We start from the raw sequence: 19,357 nt of genomic DNA, 5'->3' as shown, positions 1-19,357 counted from the left end.
AACTGGGTCCGAACTGGGAAAGACCGTACAAGATAACCGAGGTAACGGGCAAAGAATCATGTCAGCTGGAATCCGTGGACGGGCAGCGATTGTGCAACAACCGGAACGTGGCTCATTTGAAGGGATATTACTGCTAAGGTATGGACACCTCATGTTTAACCTTTTTCTTTTTGCAGGAAGTCAAGTACCGGATAAAGTTAGGATCTAGGTCTGAAAACGCGTGTTGCACTCTTTTCCTTAGTACGGTTTTGTCCTAAAATGGGTTTTTCGACAAGGTTTTTAATGAGGCAACAAGTACAACGTGTTACTTAACAAAAATAAGGACCAAACGATCATAATGAATCGTGTCCCATTCAACATTTTCTACGGCAAAACTAAGGCCCGGCCACCGGCCATAGCCTCTGATGTAAGGACCAAACGATCATAATGAATCGTGTCCCATTCAACATTTGCTACGGCAAAACTAAGGCCCGGCCACCGGCCATAGCCTCCGATGTAAAGACCAAACGATCATAATGAATCGTGTCCCATTCAACATTTGCTACGGCAAAACTAAGGCCCGGCCACAGCCTCCGATGTAAGGACCAAACGATCATAATGAATCGTGTCCCATTTTTCATTTACTACGGCTAAGGAAGGAAGAATTAAAATTCTCATATGTACAAGCATTTTGCAAACGCAAAGTTACCAAAAGCTGGTATAACAAAATCTTGGGATTCTTTCTGTTAAAAGGACTTCGCCCCGATGGTAACCGCCGTATTCCGGCACTGCCCCACTCACATACTCTATATCGAGGATTGTGCCCGAAATTCGATAAAGGCGACAAGGTCACAATGACCCAAGCCAAAGCTCAGCAAATTCCCCTAAAACGGGGACTGCTACATCAAAAACTTTGCCAAGGTTGAAAAAATACCGACCCTGAAGAAAATGCCTATCGTAATTCGGAGACATCTGAACTTATGAAGCATCGGATAAGTCCCACGGGCACGATGAATTAACGACTATGAGTCGACCTGTCCTAAAACGGACCAACGATCACGACCAAAATAATGGCAAACATTCAAAACGAAGAAATAAGAAGGTAACGACGAGCTGACAGGGCCACCGGTTTCGGAAGTTATCCACTCCCCGTTACTCCGATAGATCGGAGATCCGGGAAGTGTGGGGCTATCTGTATACGGTAAAAACCGGATGCGAGGCAAACCGGTGGAGCAAGGGGACCGACTGATCTGCCTTCTTCGTCATTGGAACGACCAAGCCCGATGACCCGAGCATTCGTGGCCGTTGGTCCGCATAGCCGTTGGTCCGTACGGTTGTTGGTTCGAGTAGCCGTTGGTTCGTGTGGCCGTTGGTCCGAGTAGCCGTTGGTCCGTGTGGCCGTTGGTCCGAGTAGCCGTTGGTCCGTGTGGCCGTTGCACGCGGGTCACGCGCCAGTAACGTCCTGTCCTGGTCAACTACCCACCATGCGTGTGTCAGACGACGCCGTCAGTCTAATCCCACCAAATCCGTGCAGAGCTGTCCTTGTTGCTATTATTTTATTAGTTCACATCATATGAGACCCATGAAGGTCACACTATAAATAGAGCACATCCCCCTCCTTTGTAAGGGTTGACATCTTTTACCTTCCAAGAACATTTATAATAGAAGAGCTCATATATTCAATCTCGCTCTCAATATCTGATCCGGCCGAGGCCGTTTGTTTCCATTTACGTTGTGTTTCTTCCATTAAGTATTCAACATGGCTTCTAAACGTTCATGTCCGTAGCAAATTAAGCAAATCACCGTTACTAGCCGTTTTATTACCAAATACTCACACGCTTATTTTCCGTTATCAAATATATATATCAAGATCCAAGCACATATCCTATACCCGCGTACAAATTCAATTGGTTTCCCAATTTCGGGGTAAACAGAAAGCAGCTTATAAGCAACTTATAAGCCAATCCAAACGGGCTCTAGGTTGGGTAGTCAAAGGGCTAGATCGCCACGCATGACACAACCACTTGTCAGCTAGAATTAGAAAAGTGCTTAACAACACTACTTCTATATTTCCTGTTGATGCACTTTTCTAGTGTAGAACTTGATAGCAAGAAGCATATACCACTGACACGTCCATGACATAATGATCCTCCACTAGAGGAGCGACTATGCTCATTCAGTTCCTTGGCAACTCCTAGAAAGCTTGTTGGTTACTGCAATATCAAGTTGATCTGCTCGCTTTATTTTATCATCTTCCTCTTCCATATAAACTCATTATATGCAATATCTGCGTGGTAATCTTCCAAAGAAAAGGATTAGTTGACTATCAAGGCCAAAAAAAGCAACTAGACGTAAAATGGAAGGATTATGCTTATTGCATTACCTGTGATGCAACATTAAAAGCTCAAGCTCACATTCATTGTGCACAACAAACTTCTTGAAGCCGCTTTGGAAGACAGTGATGAGTCTTCTTGTCTAGAATGATAGATAGTGTTGGGAATCAAGTCACATCCCTAAAAAAAATTCTTGATTATTTCATTAGCGGGACTAGCATAGTTCATATTCAATGATTAGCATTAATTTGATTAACTAATTTGAAGAGAGAACTATCACTGCATGGTAGAGGTTAAGCGGCGACTGCCTTAGCAGCTTAAGGTTCAGCAGCAAACTGTCCGAGGGGCATAACCAAATGGCAGTCAACTTGTTATCTGTTTGATCAATTGAGAACTTTCCTTAGATCATTGATCAATTTCTCTCTGGTCGCCGGCTCTACCTGCATTGGAAGCCAAATATTTATTTGTTTTAGACACCTTAGGAAACAAAACAAAAAAGGAGAGAACATAATCGGATAACGGAGTAATTTGAAGAAGTCCCTAGAATCTGATGGCAAACCTTTTGTAGGAGTGCAAGAACACTTCGTGGTAGAGCTCGTAAATCCAATGTCGAATCACCAATTTTGGATAGTTGAATTAACATTTTCTGCACTCGCAACTGTTGTAGCCTTTCATCATAGTTCTTGGGATCATTCTTCCATGAGAAGAATGCTTTATCATCTGCCCAAGCATCTTCTCCGCCTCCTTTTGAATCCATAAACCACCTTTTCAACATATCCTTTGCTGATTTGTAAGAAAGCTGGTCTCCCCCAGCATCCCTCACAGTTTTGATCAGCATATCCTCCTCAACTCTTCTGCGCAATCTCCTGTAAAAGAAAGAACGAGAATTTTCCCAATGTAACACTTCTCTCACCACCCCCTTTGCAGCCATTCTTAATGGTGTATCATGTAATTCTGCAAACTTCTTTGCTATCTGTGTGTATACTGACAAAAGCTGACCCTCACGTGCTTTTATTTGCTGCTGTATGGATTCAATCGTAGCAGCAGCCCTTTCCTCCTGAAGATTTGACTTGAGATTGATAAGCTGTCGGTCAAGCCTACCCATGCACTCTAGCAGTTCTTTCTTCCGAAATTTAAACTCAATCATACCTTCAGGCTCGAGGACATTTCCCCTAGCTGTTCTTTCCGCATACATTTCAATATGTTCTGAATTAATCTTACTATCCATAACCACCCATGCCCCACCGCGTAGTTCACCCATCATAGGGATGTAGACAAAAACAGGCTGTTTGTAATTCCTAAGGTTCTCGACAATGCTTGATCCAGCCTGGAGGATACCTTCAAACAGGTCCCTTTGGCCACCTGAAAATCCCCGCCAGTTGGCAAGAATGAAAAGAGGTAGCTCCTCCCTGTTGAAGTCCATCAATGCTTGAGCTGTCTTAGTTGCAGAGTCGGGAAACCATACTTGCCCTGCTTGAGGTACAATCCTTTCATGAGAATCGAGTTGTCCAGGATCAGCAGGGATTACTTGCTTCAGAGTTTCAGTCTCAACAGCAACTATTCCTACAGGGATTCCTCCAAGTCTTGCCCGTCCTGTCACAACGGTCCTTGCCCAGCCTTCCAGTGTCTCAACAAAGCTATCCTTGTCAAAAATGCCTCCCAACCACTTTCCACTGGCAGCATCTATGAAGCCAGAGATTGCTGCTCGGGGATCACATGTGGTCTCGGGGAAATACCCAATAGGTCTCTCTGGAGGATCCAAAGGAGTTGAAATAGGAAGTTGACCACCAGAATATGGGGGAACAAAGCTCAACCATGTCAATACCGCAGATACCCCCTCGAGGTCATCTGAGACAGTCAGATGAGCAACACCATTAGCTGCCATGGTTTTAGGTCCACCAAGTTGCATGTGGGAGGTATACACTTCCCGGCGCAAAAGTTTGTTAAGTGCAGAATAACCAGTTAAAATAATAGGCTGATCAAGCCTCTGTATACACCGCATGCCAAGACGAGCAAGATATGCACCTATGCCCACAGTTTTTCCAGCTACATATGTCAATGTAAATGTTTCATGGTATGCCCGCGAATATGTACTTGCAATGGATCCACTACCACTTAAGTTCTCAACTCCCAGGCCATCCTCTCTCCCTATAATGGTATCTATTACCCATCGGATTTCTCCATTTGATAACTTTAATTCATGTGCTATGACAGAAGATTTAATCCGTTCGTGATCCTCAGGTGTCAAGTATACATACTGAAAACCTCGCTCAGGAATCGACTCATCTGACCATCCAACTCTAAAGCAAGATTTGACCTCCTCGGCAGCACCGATACGAGCACCTGAATTTGCTGCCAAATAAATAAATGGCAATTTCTGGGTGCAAGCAGCATCAGTAACTGCTTGGAAAAATTCAATCTCTCTTGGACCAAAAGTTCCATTTCTCAAGGTTACATCATTTGCTACAACAAGAATTTTCCTTCCCTTTGGAAACTCAGGAGTAGACATTTCCATAACCCATGCCACCAAGCCGACATCATTGAGCCCAGGCTGACGCTCCACAGGGAAAAGAGGAGTACCTTTTTGGTCAGCAAAAGCTAATTCTGTGACTTTCAGGAGGGTCTTACCCATAGGCCTATCTTTTACTGTTGCCCAAGACTTCTCCAAGGCTACTTCAAAGGCCTGCACATACACAAAAGGTTGATAAATATTGATCCATATCCCCAACAGAAATGTCTACTAAGTTTGATGTTTACCAGTAGGAAATCATAGCAGTACGTAGTGTTGCTCTTCCGGGCCAAAATTCGTTTCTGGTCAAGCAGAGACAATGGTGGATAAGGTGCAGTAACAGCCACACCATGTAAAGGACCATGGACAGACACTGACTGATAGACTACTCTTTGTTCAGCTTTATCCTCAACTTCTCGATAGATCTGAAGAGAGCAGAATTATGATTTCAATCTTAAACCGAAACTACTCATGAACACAAAAAGTACTATGAAGATGATTAAAAAAAACAACTAATAAAAGAAAGTAATTGTTTAACAATCAAAGCCCAAACTGTGGACAGATAAATTATTGAATAACTTTCGAATCAGACGTACATGTACTATGCAGGTGTGGCCTGTCACATTTGTAATCATAACCCTCCAAGCACCATTGGCTTCTCCTGCAGACGATATCCGGAGTTTCACTTCCCACTCACATACACCTAACCTAAGCATCCTTACACCAACAGTTGCATTAATTTCGTGAGCCAACTCTACCAAAATCTTCTCAACACAATCTTCTTCATGCTCACTGTTTAGGTCTGCCCTCCTGTAGCAGAGCTATGAAGTTAAACCAATTTGCTTAACATGCCAAATCGTATCCATAAAGAAAGCATTAGAATTTCTTACTTGTAGTATGGTAACAGATCAGCTGTCTGTTGCTCTCGTAAAATGTACAAGTACATATGAGCATGGTCATATTTGAGTGTTGTATCATGCAGATTAAGTTCAAGCTCCTCCAATGCAGATACTAAGGACCTCAAAATGCTCGTTGAAGTAAACGACAAAACCAAAGGGGATGGAATTGTTCCCTGATCCAATACTTGATAAGCTATTAAATCTTCATCTGATGTAGGTTGTCTTACAAGTGTTCGGAGAAACATCCTCTGAATTGGATGATTCTGTTTTTCTACAACATAATAGAGGTGCCATTGACTGTTCCCGGATGGTATGTACTTTACATTATCATAGCCCTTAATCTTGTGCTGTATTGTAGGGAGATTATGAACCTAAATTAGCTCAGGAAAAGATAATACTGATAATTAAGGGTACAGGGAGAAGAGAAATTGAACACAGACCAAATCGAGGTAAATGGAAAGCGGAGGTTCCAGATGACACAACAGAGGCTCCTTCTCATAATAAAGCTTCTCTGTTGACCAGTGAAAGGAGTGCCTCATAGGGAGCAGCCCTTCATCTCTCTGTATGATACAACTAATAACCCAAAAACCTGCATTACTTAGACCGATCCTCACATCTTGCTCTCTTAGTATTTCGGCTAACTTTTTTATCCTTGCTTGAACCTCATTTTCATTCCCACTGCAGATGGTGTGTGCCAATGATAAGCAAAAGAAGGTCACAGTTCAAAACAATTTTCTATCAGACCACAGGATTAGATGCACATGCAAGAGATTCAGAATAAATGCCATATAATTAAGAGGTATGAAAATAAAGGCCAATACTTATTTCTTCCACCTACTAAACCAGAGCTAACCAAACCTAAAAATGGTGAAACCTGTTTCATTCTTCTACTTTAATCCACTTTTAAGGATGCCTAATTAATTTCCAGTTTCAAAAATAAAAAAAGGATGCCTAATTAATTGCAACCCTATATCTAAGTCTTCCAACAGTACTGAATAGATCTTTCGTAGTCCATGATTTATCTATATCTGCATAATATCCAAAATCAATAGTTCAGCATGAAGTCAAAATTAAGGAAACTGGTGATACCTATCCTGAAGCAAACTCATTTCATTGTCGATGCCCAGTAATGCAATGTGCAGCATGTTACCATGATAGGCTGGTTGAATGGATCCATTTGACATATGTGTGTGCAAGTTGTGCACTGTTTCCGTCAATGCAGCAGTTAATACTGTTGGCAAGAGTTGGAGAGATTTGATTATTAGCATCACTCCACATTTCCTTTCACTGTGTTTTTCAATTAATGGTCCAGACGGCTCTGCCAAGAACTCCCATGTAGCTATCAGTCCAGATCTGTGCCACCGCGTCCTCTCACTCCCTTTAATAAGGTAAGGCTGGAATCATATCAAAATTTAGATATCAAATCTCATCTCTCTGAAAAAATTTAGGAAAAGTAAAACAAGTAAAACCTTCAACACTAAGAAATACAGTACTTGATACAGTCTTCGAACGTAAGTCTCCACCACCCTCCTCTGAAGGGTGTGATCACAATGATCAAAAAGGCCTACAAGTGCATCTTCAACGGCTAGCGGAGCACTGACTAGAGCTTCCATTCTTTTATTGATGGCACTTTTCTGCTTAGGAGTTTCTATATTGCCACCTTCTTTGGTGAACATCTCCAACTCAGAAAGACTTCTGGCAATGCTTGACCGTAGTTCACTCAGTTTAGTTTGTTCTAAAAGTTGACTTGCCTTCAGTGCCAACTACAGAAACAAAATCAAGATTCAAAAACACTCGGAGCTTTCAGTAACTTAATTATACCGAAACACTTTTTCTTTTCTCTTTTTTGTGGTCTTTTTCTGATATCAAGGGTCAGTACATAAGCATTAGAATCACTCTTTGACAGATACCATCATTATGGAGGGATCAAGAAAATATGCACCAAGTCTACAAAGCCCACGTGACAAAAAGGAATGAAGGAGCAGGAGCCCGTTTGGTTATCTGATTGAAAGTAATTGATAAGCATTAAGTGCCGAAAATCACCTTTTAGTGCTGAAATTGTTTATTTAAATAAGTACTTACGTGTTTAGATAGAAGCGTTGAAACTGATAATAAGCAGTTGATGTGTCTAGTAAAAAAGTGTTGATAAGCAATTTTTCCAAACATTATAAATTAAAACGTATCTATACAAGGAGAGTAAAAAATGACAAAAATGGAATGGAGAGGGAGTTAGAATTTCTATTTTGGGAAAGGTATTTTGAGAATTAGAAAATATCAGGGAAAAAATAGTAAATACTTGGTCAGCCTAAAAGTGCTTAAGTTGGGACTTAGGGGTCACCAACTTGTGGCTTTGGGCTAATAAAGAAACTTGGTGTTTACCAAACGCATAAATAAGTTAAAAACTACCTATAAGCTAGTTTGACCAGCTTATAAGCTTTACCCAAACACCCTCCAAATCCGCAATGAAATATTTTTAATGTTGATCTTGAAGTGCTTCCAGGCAGTTAGCCTGAAAAAAAATATATATATATTCTCATAGTTCTGCAAGGCATGCATGGACAAGCATAAATGAAGGACCAACCTCAGAATATTTTGTGTGGTTGAGTGAAGAGAAACGGATTAGCTTATCCCTGTAAGCTGCGGGATTTGGATATACCAATTTCTCCATCAGACAGAGTATAAACTTATTTTTACGCCGAACACCCTGGAAAATAAGACATTATCAATACATGATATCTTACAGAATAAACCAAACTAGAAAAGGGAACTCTGGACATACTAACAGTTTGTTCATGTACTAATAGAAAAAGATCATATAGGTATGAACAGTTAGCATGTACCTGATGAGAAAGCACTATGTCAACAACCTTCAGGAGATCTTTCTTATATTGAGGTCGGAGGTGTTCAGTTATATCAGCCTGAAAAAGGAATGGATAAGAACTGACATATGTCTCTAACCTACCTAAAGAAATTCCAAACAAATACCGGACCTAATGTAAATAGAAAAACAGCTAAGCGTTAATCACAACTAGTTGATCTTGATTTCATGAATCCTTTGCTTCCATTGTATTCTGCTCTTAGCTAATTGTCTGTTGTGTAAGACTTACTTAAAACTCAAATATCAAACTGGCTACTTTGTGAATATAATATGGTTTCCTCATATAATATGTTTCATTAGGATAGAATTCTTCTAAGAACTTAGTTCACCTTAGGGATATGATCATGCAGTGGATGATTGTCACAGAATAATTGTTTGCATACATCAACCCACCTGGATGTTGTCACTAAACAATTCTTCAACAAATAGATACTCTTCAAAAAGGGAGTGGACTATTGCACGGGCATGACTCTCTCTTCCACCCTCATAGGACTTGACAAGACTCAGTAGAGGTTCAATTAATCTTTCTTGAGCATCTTTTTCTTTATCAGGGCAGGATCTTAAGTGTGCCTAAACCAGAACAGTGACAAAAAAAACACAAACAAATGAATTTTAATTGACCTTCAAAATTCAGAAAAGAAGGAAACAAAGAAGAGACGAGAAAGTGTCAAGAAAGAGAAAATTGAAAAGAGACTCACATCTACAACACCTCTCAGAACTCTGGCCGGAAAGTCAACATTTTGAAAGCAGGCATACTCCTTACATTTTGTTTCCAACTGAAAGAAGGGTACACAAAGCAAAATTATGAGCTAGAAACTACAACTTTTGCCACAAATGGAAGAAATATCCATGGATATAGTCATTACCTCATACCGCAGGTCCTTGGGAAGTCTTGTTGCCAGCATGGCTAAGCATTCTTGCCACTGCAAGAAAGGAAGCTCAGGACTGTCCAGGCAACTAAGCAAGTTTTGAATCACCTGGAGGGAAGATTAAGTTGGTTCAATCGTTTTTTTTTTCACTTGGAATGAAATGTTTTCTTTATGTCTTCTTAGCTCAAAATATGTTCTAGTAGCAATTATGCTCCTCAATTATCTAGATGACATTGCTTACTTCATCGACGTTATGCTCATATCCAGCAAGAACCATCCTTGCTGCATTGAGACTTGCAGCGAATCTCTGGTGAACTTTTCCTGATATGGCAGATGGAGGTCCCAGAAGAGGAAACTTTCCATGAAAAGGCTCTGCTTTTCTAACAGCTGAAGGGTCGTCAAGATTAAGAGATGCTATGAGCTCACCAGCCTACATAAATAAAGTTACTTTCTATTTTTTCGATGCTGCAAAGGGACAAAATACCGTGTTCATATGACAATATGGTTACCTGCATTGTTTGACCTTCAGACATCTTAAATTGGATAACTCCAGAGGCGGGTGAAAGGAGGGGCATGCACATTTTCATAACCTCAACCTCTGCATAAGGTGTGTCAGCATCAACATGACTACTATCAGATATCAAATATCTCAAAAGCTTGCAGGGTGTCTTTGCAACAAGCTTTGATGGATCATGATCATTCTGGATATATACAAGGAATATTATATGATAAGAAGGTGAACAGTTGATAAAAGCAAAACATATATTGGGAAATAAAAAGTTAATGGCACCTGCAGCAAGCAAGTTCTCCCGTCAATGATAAGACGAGTTCCAGCTGCTTCCTCATCTGCATATATAACATGACTATTTCCATCCAGCTGCAAAGATCAAGTGGACTTATAATAATCTAGATGATACAGATTGCGAACGTGAAAGGAAATCATTATGTGCCATATTAGGATTCTTTCTACAAGGCTATATACAGCATAAAGATTATGGCGACTGAAAACGATAAGTGCAATTTGTAGTAAAAAGGCATATAAAAAAGTTGCAAAATGAATTATAATTGCCTGCATTAGTAGTCCTCCATCGCGCAGAGTATGTATATCTGCTCGAATCTCTGATTGATTCATCCTCAACATATAGCTTCCTGGCCCTCCCTTCATCAAATTGATCTAAGAGACAAACGCACAAAACCATAAACCAGAACGGGCCGCCAATGTTTATTCTTATGTACCAACACCAACCAATGCCCAAAGGCAACAGCTATAAGTAGAACATAATACTTACTCTATACTTGCTCCCTTCAATATTTAGAGAGACTTCAGAGTTCACAAGAGAAATATGCTGCATATGGAGGGATGACGGGTTATTTTGAAAATGAAAAACAGAAAAATGGAAAAGTCAGACGGAGAAAAGTATTCGCAATCTGAGTACCTTGGACGGGATTTGACCCTTTTCAAGATAATCAATATATTCAGAAACAATGGTTGAACTACTTGAAGAAGCTTTCTGAGTCAGAAAAAAATTAACAGAAAAAGGTACAAGTTAGTTAGCTACTAAGTCTGCATTAGATTTTTGATCCTTTAAGAATGCCCGCAAATTTTCTCCCTTTAGCAACTAAAACCAGGTACTAAAATTGTATACTCACATAAAGAGCTCCCCCAATGACAGAAAGATACCAAGGAGATCTTTTTGCTCTAACCCTCATGGCGATTCTACTATCCAACCAGCCTGTGTGTATTTTATTCGCTCTATAATCAGAAGCCTGCAGAAATATCCAATGTTATAAAAAGAAACAAAAGTGAGGGAGTTGGGCTTGTATTTTGTGTATAATATGACACTTACATGCAACAAATCAATCATGCAATCAACATTTGTGCGAATCTCCCCACGTATCTGGATTTCCTTCAATCCAAGGACCATGTTTGCAATGGCTAGGGCTCTGGATTCTCCAAATGCGAAAACATGTCCTGTGGAAAAAAATAAAACTTTTAAGTTTCGGAAGTTAATAGCCAGGTGCACAATTTGTTTTGAATTGGACATTTATATTTGAAAATTCCAAAAATGATCCCTAAACATGTAAGGAAATGATCTCCATGAGAAATTCTAGCAATTTTCCAGCCACTGGTGTGACAAGATTGTAAAAAACATAATTGTCATGAGAAATCAGAACAGGAGTTGATACGGAAAAAATGAAAATCAAGAAATGCCTAGAATCAATCAATCAACCAACTATGCCCCGTTCAATAAAAAGCTAGTGTTAGATATACGAATCCCTCTATTCGGGTTAAGGCTACTACTGTTAAAAAAAGATTTGACAGCTACATTAGCAATTCCGTTTTCTCTAGTTAGTAAAATAAACTGGAAAATATATTGATTTAGGCATGCCACAATGATACCATTTCTTCTCAATGTCTGTGTTAACTAATTTAAATTGATGGTGTTTGAACTGGCTCGTATCAATTATTATATGAAGAGGTAGAGAAAATTGCAACACGCTGCAATAAACACAGCAGACCTTTAACACCCAATCTTAGCGAACTTCAGAATAATGAGAACTCTCAGAAATTGAAGACAATGTAGAATAAGAAAAAAAATGTTTTAGCTATAAGTAAAAAGGCTCTGTTTTAACAACTTATGTTATTAAGCATAACCTTCCGGGAGTCAAAGTGGAAAGTGGGGAAACTGTGAGGTGATACTGCATTTTCTAGTTTGTTATTGCGTCTTTTTAAAGTATTGAAAAAAAATATATGTTTCTTGTTAAGCTAAAAATTCAATATAATAAAAAACAACTGCATAATTGAAATTGAACTTACCAAACTGAGAGTCTGAAAACTCATGAATGCCTCCACCAGACTGCAAGCAAATATATGATTGAGCTCAGCTACAGTACAAGGACCTCAATGTTTTGTTTCCATTTACTTTACCTTGACAGCGAAGTATGCCCACACGTTCGGCTTGCTCCTAAAACTCAGCTCCTATGGGACGTCATTCACATTAACATGTGTTCATCCTGAAACCAATCGAGAGTGAAAATTTTCAGTAGTCATTATCCTTACTTGCACTTCACCACTGGTAGGCTTGAAACCGTCATCAGGGTCCTCGCTAGTTACACGAACAGCCACACAATGACCTCTCAGCCTCGTTGACTCAGCCTTGTCAAAATCAAACGGTGTTGCAACAATTGATGTTTTTCTCCAACCATCATATCCTCCACCATGTGCCATTCCATATAATCGCCTTATTTCTAGTAGAATCACAAAGAAACACCTAAGCATCGAGAGAGAGGAGGCACAACAGGAAATTTACAAGCAGGAGTAAACCTGGAATTTGCCATAATGGAATCCCCATTCCTACAGCAACTTGGGCTGCTGGCAAATTTATATCTGCAATCCATTCAGTTACAGGGTGTTCCACCTAATACAGTGTAGAGAATGTAGAGAATCTTTCATAATAAAGTTCAATAATAAACCCAATCAGAAAAATACTTCTCCGGTGATCAAATTAGCACATGTACTTTTAATTGTAACCAGTGATGCTCGTCTTTAAGGACTGTGAAACACTAACTACCCAATCTAGATCAATCTTCCTCTACTCAGTGAAGAACAAAAATTTGACATCACGAACCTGTAATTGTGGGTTGAGTTCGAGGAAATAGTAGTCTTCTGTGTCCATACAGTAAAGGTACTCGACAGTGGCAGCTCCAATGTAATTGACACATTTAGCCAGTCTTCTAGCAGCCTGCTCAAGTTCTTTCACCTTCTCTAGAGGAGCAACTGTTATTGGCCCCTCCGCAATGATCTGTCATTAAGCATATTAGTGAAAGATGTAGCCTTGGCTGCGAGTAGCTTTGTCTTTGTTATCAATTACTACGCAATATCCAAAAGTTAAAATACAAACAAACCTTTTGGTGACGCCTTTGAACACTGCAATCACGGCTGTGCAAGGATGCAATATTGCCGTATTGATCACAAAGCAACTGGATTTCTAGATGTCGACTCTAGTGTTAAGAAAAGAAAAATGATGAAAAATAAAAGATTTCGCTCCACTGGTCATGAGTTGAAGCATTTAACATCAAAAAGATGGAAATGGTCAAACCTGGGGAGCCACTTTCATTATAAATATGGGGGAGCCAGGAAGTTCACCCTGAACCTGCTTGAATAGTGCTCTAACTTCATCATTGTTGTGAACCTGAAGTGAGCAAGTAATAGCAAAATGCCATATAATGAAACATATCAAGTTAATACTATTCAGATGAACTGATAATGATAGGCATCTGACGAGTTGCAATTTGGGAATGTTTGGACCTTTCTTGCGCTTTTTCCATCACGTCCCCAAGATGCCTTGATCATTGCAGGGTAACCTACATTTTGACAGCTAGCAATTGCTTCTTCTGTTGTGAAAACACATGCTTTTGAGTATATTTCATTGACCAAGCAGCTCTCCGGAGGAACTCTTACCTACACATTATATTGGAGTAGTTAGTGTCAATTCTATTAGAAGCAGACTACTTGCCAGCCAAATTCCGACTTACATGGGAGCCAGTCCACGGAAGGGTGGGTACTTTGGCAGCTTGAGCAATCAATAATGACCCGATTTTGTCTCCCAATGCTTCCACTGATCTAGCAGTTGGGCCCAAGAATATGATCCCCTTCACTCTCAATGCATCAGGCAGTTGAGGTTTTTCAGATGCAGGACCCCAACCAGGCCAAACTGCATCAACATGACTTCTCTCCGCTGTCTAAACAAAGAAAAAAGAGTGTATTAGCACCTTTCAAATTATTTTTCTCAAGGTTCAACATTTACAAACCTCAACAATAAGCTGCACGTTTGCATAGTTGTTGTTATTTGCCCCTCCAGGGACTTGTACAAACTGATCAGCAATTTTAATGTGCTCAGCATTTATTCTTAAATCCTCGGGCGTAGCCATTGCCACCAACAAAACCGCCTTCTCTGTGCCAAATGTCTCATAAGCCCATGTCCTAATACTACTTATAAACTTTATTGCAGCCATACCATTGTCTGCAATTAAGATACTATGGATAGGCTGCTTTCCCCCAAGGGCATAACAGAACTCATCAACTTCTGATATAACACGCGATGGAAGTACACCATCCGTGTATCCATATTTGTCTTTCTTGGTGTTAATCACCGTTGGCTTCATTTTGCACCTCCTGAAACCAAAAGGGAATTATTAATGTACTTCATAAGGGGCTGAATTTGGTTACATATCATCAATCATCAAACAACTTTAAGCATCTACAACATTGTTTTGTTGAGAGACAAGCTACCAATTACCACCTATTACTTCTTGATCCTCCTATAGCGTATATGTTCCAACTTAAGTGACAAAACTAGGTATGAAAAATATATCTTAAATAGTTCCAACTGAGACACGTCAAATCAAACTATAAAACATATGCTTAGCAAGTATTACAACTTACAACGTTAAATTAGCCAGAAATTACTGAGATGCATTATCAAATATCATTAAACCAAGAATTGAGAACAGAGCGAGCCAATTGGTTATCCGTTACAGTCATGGTACACGTTTAAAATTGACAAAAATTTCATAAGAAGCCAAAAAAAACTCGAAAAAAAAAAAAAAAACATCTTTGATGGTTGCAGTGAATTAAGACCTGTTATATGTCCACCCTTAACCACAGGTTTAAGGGAATCGCAGTTAAGGAGTGCTTAATGTACCTTATATGACACATAATCCGATTAGTGTAGGCCCAATAGAAGTACAGTCACAGGCCGCACGTGGATAAATAATAGGAATAACCCCTTCAGGTTTAGTGTGATCACACTAACCTCCCTTACAGTTTAAGAAATTATGTTTACCTCCCTTATTTTGAAATCTTTTTGATAATTCTTTTACCTCATTTTTCTTTAATGAAAAAAATAACGATGTGACTAATTTGTCCTTGCTGATATGCTTTTTTGTTAAATTAATCTTATAAAATCCTTTTTAAGAAATTCCTTAAAGAAGTAAACACATCACTGAGTACACGAAATCCCTAATTGCAACTCCAAACGAATAATAGGAAGTTCTGGAGAAAAGCTTAACGAAAAAGGAAGAAGAACAAAGATTAACGTTCAAACTTTCAAATCATATGACTATAATTCATGTATTGGTAAATTATTGCTTCCCCTCAAAAGAGACCAACAATTGAATTTGTACGCTGTTTAAAGAATACGTGATTAGGCTTGTTAGCAAGATAAACGGATAATCGAAAATTAAAGAATAACATGAAAAATTAAAAGAGGATGATTGCCTGTATAACGAATGCAAGCGACAGGTCCGAGTAGGAGAAGGATTTATCCCCTTGCTTAGACTAAAAATAAACTAGAAGTAACAAAGCTTTATTGATATCGGACCTTTACTATGATATTCTCTGAAGTGTTAATTGCTTACTCAAAAAGATGGGGATGCCCTTTAATGGGGCTGTTACATATGTATTTATAGTGTCAGTGTCCTATACTAACTACATTATTCAAGCTTCAACGTGGGTAAAGGCAAAAGGCATAGATTGACCCCTAAACTATACCCGAAATCTCGATATCACACTCAAACTATTAAGGTGACCTATTACACACCTAAACATTTAAAAAGTGAGTTTCTTTACCCCCTTATGCACATATAACCAGTTGCATAAGGGGAAGTGTTACACACTCGCCCACCACATCAGCGCCAAGTGATCGCCACATCAGAAATCTTTTAAATTTTAATTTTTATATTTTTTTTCTTATTATTCATTTGATTTTTCTTTTATTAAAATTATATTTACACTAATTAATCCCTAATTAACCGCTAAAATCCTCCAATATTTATATGTTCTTCATCAATAAACCATCCCACCACCACCACCACCGTCTCACCATTTCATCTTTTTAGTCTTACTTTTTCCCTATGAAGAAGCAAACAAGTTTACTTTTTCTTTCCTTTTGGAATCCAAAATGAAGGAAATGGGGTTTTTCTTGCTTTAGGTTTTGAATGTGTTGTTGGGGGTAGGGGTGGGTGGTGGGGGACAGAACGAAGAGAAATGGGGTGTTCACTTTTTTTTTTTTTTTTTGAATTTCAAATTTTTAGAATTTGAAATGAAGAAGAAGAAGAAGGGGGGGGGGGGGGGGGGGGGGGAGGGGGGGCGTGAAGGTGGAGGAGAAGAGGGAGTGGGGTGATATGGAGGTGGAGGGGGGGGGGGTGAATAAGTTTTTATTAAAATTAAAATTTATTTTTACTTTAATTTTGACCTCACTCTCTTATTATTTAATCAAAATTCTTTTTAATGCCACATCAGCTCTCAAGGGGTGAAGAAATTCACTTTTTAAATGTTTAGGTGTGTAATAGGTCTCCTTAATAGTTTGAGTGTGATATCGAGATTTCGGGTATAGTTTAGGGGTCAATCTATGTCTTTAGCCCGTGGGTAAACTGTTCCGAAGATATCGGACACATCTGTTGAGGGCGTGATTCTCGGAGATAAATCTGTGAAGGATAAACTACTTCAGATTCAGGCTTATCTTCTCAGACTCCCTTTGTGCAAGCTCAGTTTGTTCCCTCTGTCTTCTCGGACCGATCCTCACTAGTCACCCCGTATGACCCTTCATCGAACCGAGGTGAACTCACGAGTTCACACCGTACACAGATAGTCCCTCCATTTTTCGAAGTAAAAAAAATGGAGCCGGTAAATATATTGAAAAGACGTTGTTCTACCGCAAGACTGCGCTTTATTTTTTATCGAGCAATTGACTAACCTGAGTCCGGGCCTAATTAATATTGTGTCGTCGTCTCTACCTTTGAAACGTGTATTGTCAGAATCCCTTGGCCTTTCACATTCCCACTTTAACGTTACTAGAGACTTTTCTAAATACAACTTCCTCATTATGTAAGGCCATGCACTTATTAGTTCTGCACACATTTTGAAAACCTTGATTTTTAACGCTTATTTGCCTTTCATACCCTTATTTATGTTGTCTTCTTCTCCATTATTTTTGACCGACGCTGCCCTGCCTTCAGATTCTCCTCCACCATCTCCTACTGAACCTTCTGATATGAAAGATCTTGAGTTTCAAGTGGCTGAAGTCGTTCTGGCTAGATTCAAATATGAGGATGATTACAAAGTTGGCCATCATTATGACCATGTGAGGCATTTTGAATATTTTATTGGTGACGCTGCAATTCCCAGAGTTAAGAGAAAGTGTCATTTGGATGATGACGTTGAGATTTCCCCTCTTGAGCAGGGTGTACGGATTAACCACCATATCCCAAGCTATTCTCTCGTATACACTTACCCATTTACCATCGGGTCTAAACTTCCTGTCCCTTAGGTGATCGAAGATGGTTGTAGTGCTTTACTCGGAAACATCCTCAGTTTTTACTTTAGCAGCCCTCGGTTTTTACTTTAGCAGCCCTCACCGAAGAAAGCACTACAGGTTCGGCCAAGGCACCGAAGAGGAGAATCAATCCGAAAGCATCAGCCGTTGGTCCGGGATTCAGTGCCAGGGTCAAGTCTCGCCGGGTGTCTCAGAGAGCATCCTCTAGAGGCGGTCCCACCCTGATCATGGAGATCGAGAACGATCCCCAACCTTTCATCTATTCAATCTCTCAGCAAATTTCTTCAAATCTTCATAAGTTTCTTGTTCGATCTTCATATTTCTTACAACTTTCTATTTGTCCTTCAAACCTTCATCACGTTTTCCCCAGATATTCACTCTTTTTCTAAGAAAATATGGCTTCCAGTTCTAAACTTTCTTCCCGTGAAAATACTCCGACCAGTTCCCCTCGTGCCATCGATACTGTTGCCGAGGCAGAGACTAAGGTTCCTTATGAACCTTGTGGTAGGGACGTGATGCCGTTGTTATACAATTTCGACTCGAAATTTGCTCTCGAGAAGCCCCCGAAGGGAGATAATATGGACTGGGGTTATGACGTGAGGTATTACCCTACGACTGTCACCGAAGCGATCCTACCAAAACTCCGATCAGATTATGGTTGGAACGTCAGTCCAACGCCCCAACTAGATGGTGGTTGGAGATATGGCCCCTCGGAGATCATAATCTCGAGACCCGATAAAGATATTACGACCTACATGGAGGGGTAATCGAGTGTCTATACTTTCCCCTTCACGTTCAATTTGAAGCCGGCAATCGACAATGTGATTCTGGACATGTGCCAGACATATCAACTATGTCTTGGGTAGATCGGACCGAACGTTTGGTGCGTAGTTACATGCATTCGATTTTTGGCTAACGAAGTCAAGGTCGAGTTCACTCAAGATCACTTGATCCGACTTAACTCGCTCCGCGTCTTCCGGGGTCATAGTGAATCTTCTGAAGCGTGAAAAGTTCCCAACTATTTCCAGTGTGGATGACAAGTACAGGGGATGGTTAGTGCGGTACGTTCGTGTCAAGATCGAGAAATCATTCCTCCGAGTCATCGCCCTTTCTCCGAGAAGTGGAATAAACGACGTAAGTGACTTCGATGCCTAAAATTTATCTTCGATAGATTTCCAACTCTGTATTTAAGTTCCATTTTCTTATTTTATAGCCAAAAAGTGGGTGCCCGGTGTTATTGATAATCTCAAGGAGGGGCTTGAGGAACTCATGGCCCAATGCCCTCATGAGCTCCGATCCTGGAGCCATTTGTCTTCGGGAAAATGGGAGGTGATAAATCACGACGAGTCTTCTTGGGCTTTGCGCCCTGGTTATATTTTTAGGCTTTTTTTTGGCCTGTGATTTCCTGTTATATTTGTAGGCTTAAAGCAAAACAAAACCTAGTTGAGGGAGCCTCCGGTCGTGTCCCCTAGAGATAGTTCAATCTGGCCAATACCGAGCAACTCGTTATTGAGGTGGCCAAAAGTAGGAAGCGGAGCAGGTCCTCCCAGCCTT

General features: G+C 40.0%; 1 protein-coding gene across 8 annotated transcripts; it reads right to left on the bottom strand.

Moving 5' to 3' along the window:
• Nucleotides 1-1,769: 1,769 nt before the first annotated feature.
• LOC132627527 (acetyl-CoA carboxylase 1-like) lies at nt 1,770-15,170 on the bottom strand. 8 transcript variants are annotated; one of them, XM_060342918.1, is made up of 34 exons: nt 14,914-15,087; nt 14,280-14,643; nt 14,004-14,210; nt 13,777-13,929; nt 13,568-13,660; nt 13,374-13,469; nt 13,097-13,270; nt 12,793-12,886; nt 12,529-12,716; nt 12,397-12,447; nt 12,286-12,325; nt 11,315-11,439; nt 11,118-11,234; nt 10,904-10,978; nt 10,757-10,813; nt 10,537-10,641; nt 10,258-10,344; nt 9,977-10,168; nt 9,709-9,897; nt 9,465-9,575; nt 9,297-9,374; nt 8,992-9,168; nt 8,561-8,638; nt 8,302-8,424; nt 7,214-7,483; nt 6,810-7,114; nt 6,161-6,398; nt 5,712-6,067; nt 5,418-5,631; nt 5,070-5,246; nt 2,872-4,995; nt 2,570-2,752; nt 2,363-2,492; nt 1,770-2,278 (listed from the first exon to the last, which is right to left on the bottom strand). In XM_060342918.1, exons 2-32 carry the CDS (start codon nt 14,631-14,633, stop codon nt 2,696-2,698), a joined length of 6,705 nt encoding a protein of 2,234 aa, XP_060198901.1. In that variant the 5' UTR covers nt 14,634-14,643; nt 14,914-15,087; the 3' UTR covers nt 1,770-2,278; nt 2,363-2,492; nt 2,570-2,695. The 8 variants fall into 8 exon arrangements, with proteins under 8 accessions (XP_060198901.1, XP_060198900.1, XP_060198903.1 ...); XM_060342917.1 differs by having other exon boundaries at nt 2,593-2,752; XM_060342920.1 differs by having other exon boundaries at nt 1,770-2,266; nt 2,593-2,752.
• Nucleotides 15,171-19,357: the final 4,187 nt, after the last annotated feature.

This window comes from Lycium barbarum, chromosome 2 (assembly GCF_019175385.1).
Source record: "Lycium barbarum isolate Lr01 chromosome 2, ASM1917538v2, whole genome shotgun sequence".
Lineage (NCBI taxonomy): Eukaryota > Viridiplantae > Streptophyta > Magnoliopsida > Solanales > Solanaceae > Lycium > Lycium barbarum.
This window is presented reverse-complemented; position numbering and strand designations above follow the sequence as displayed.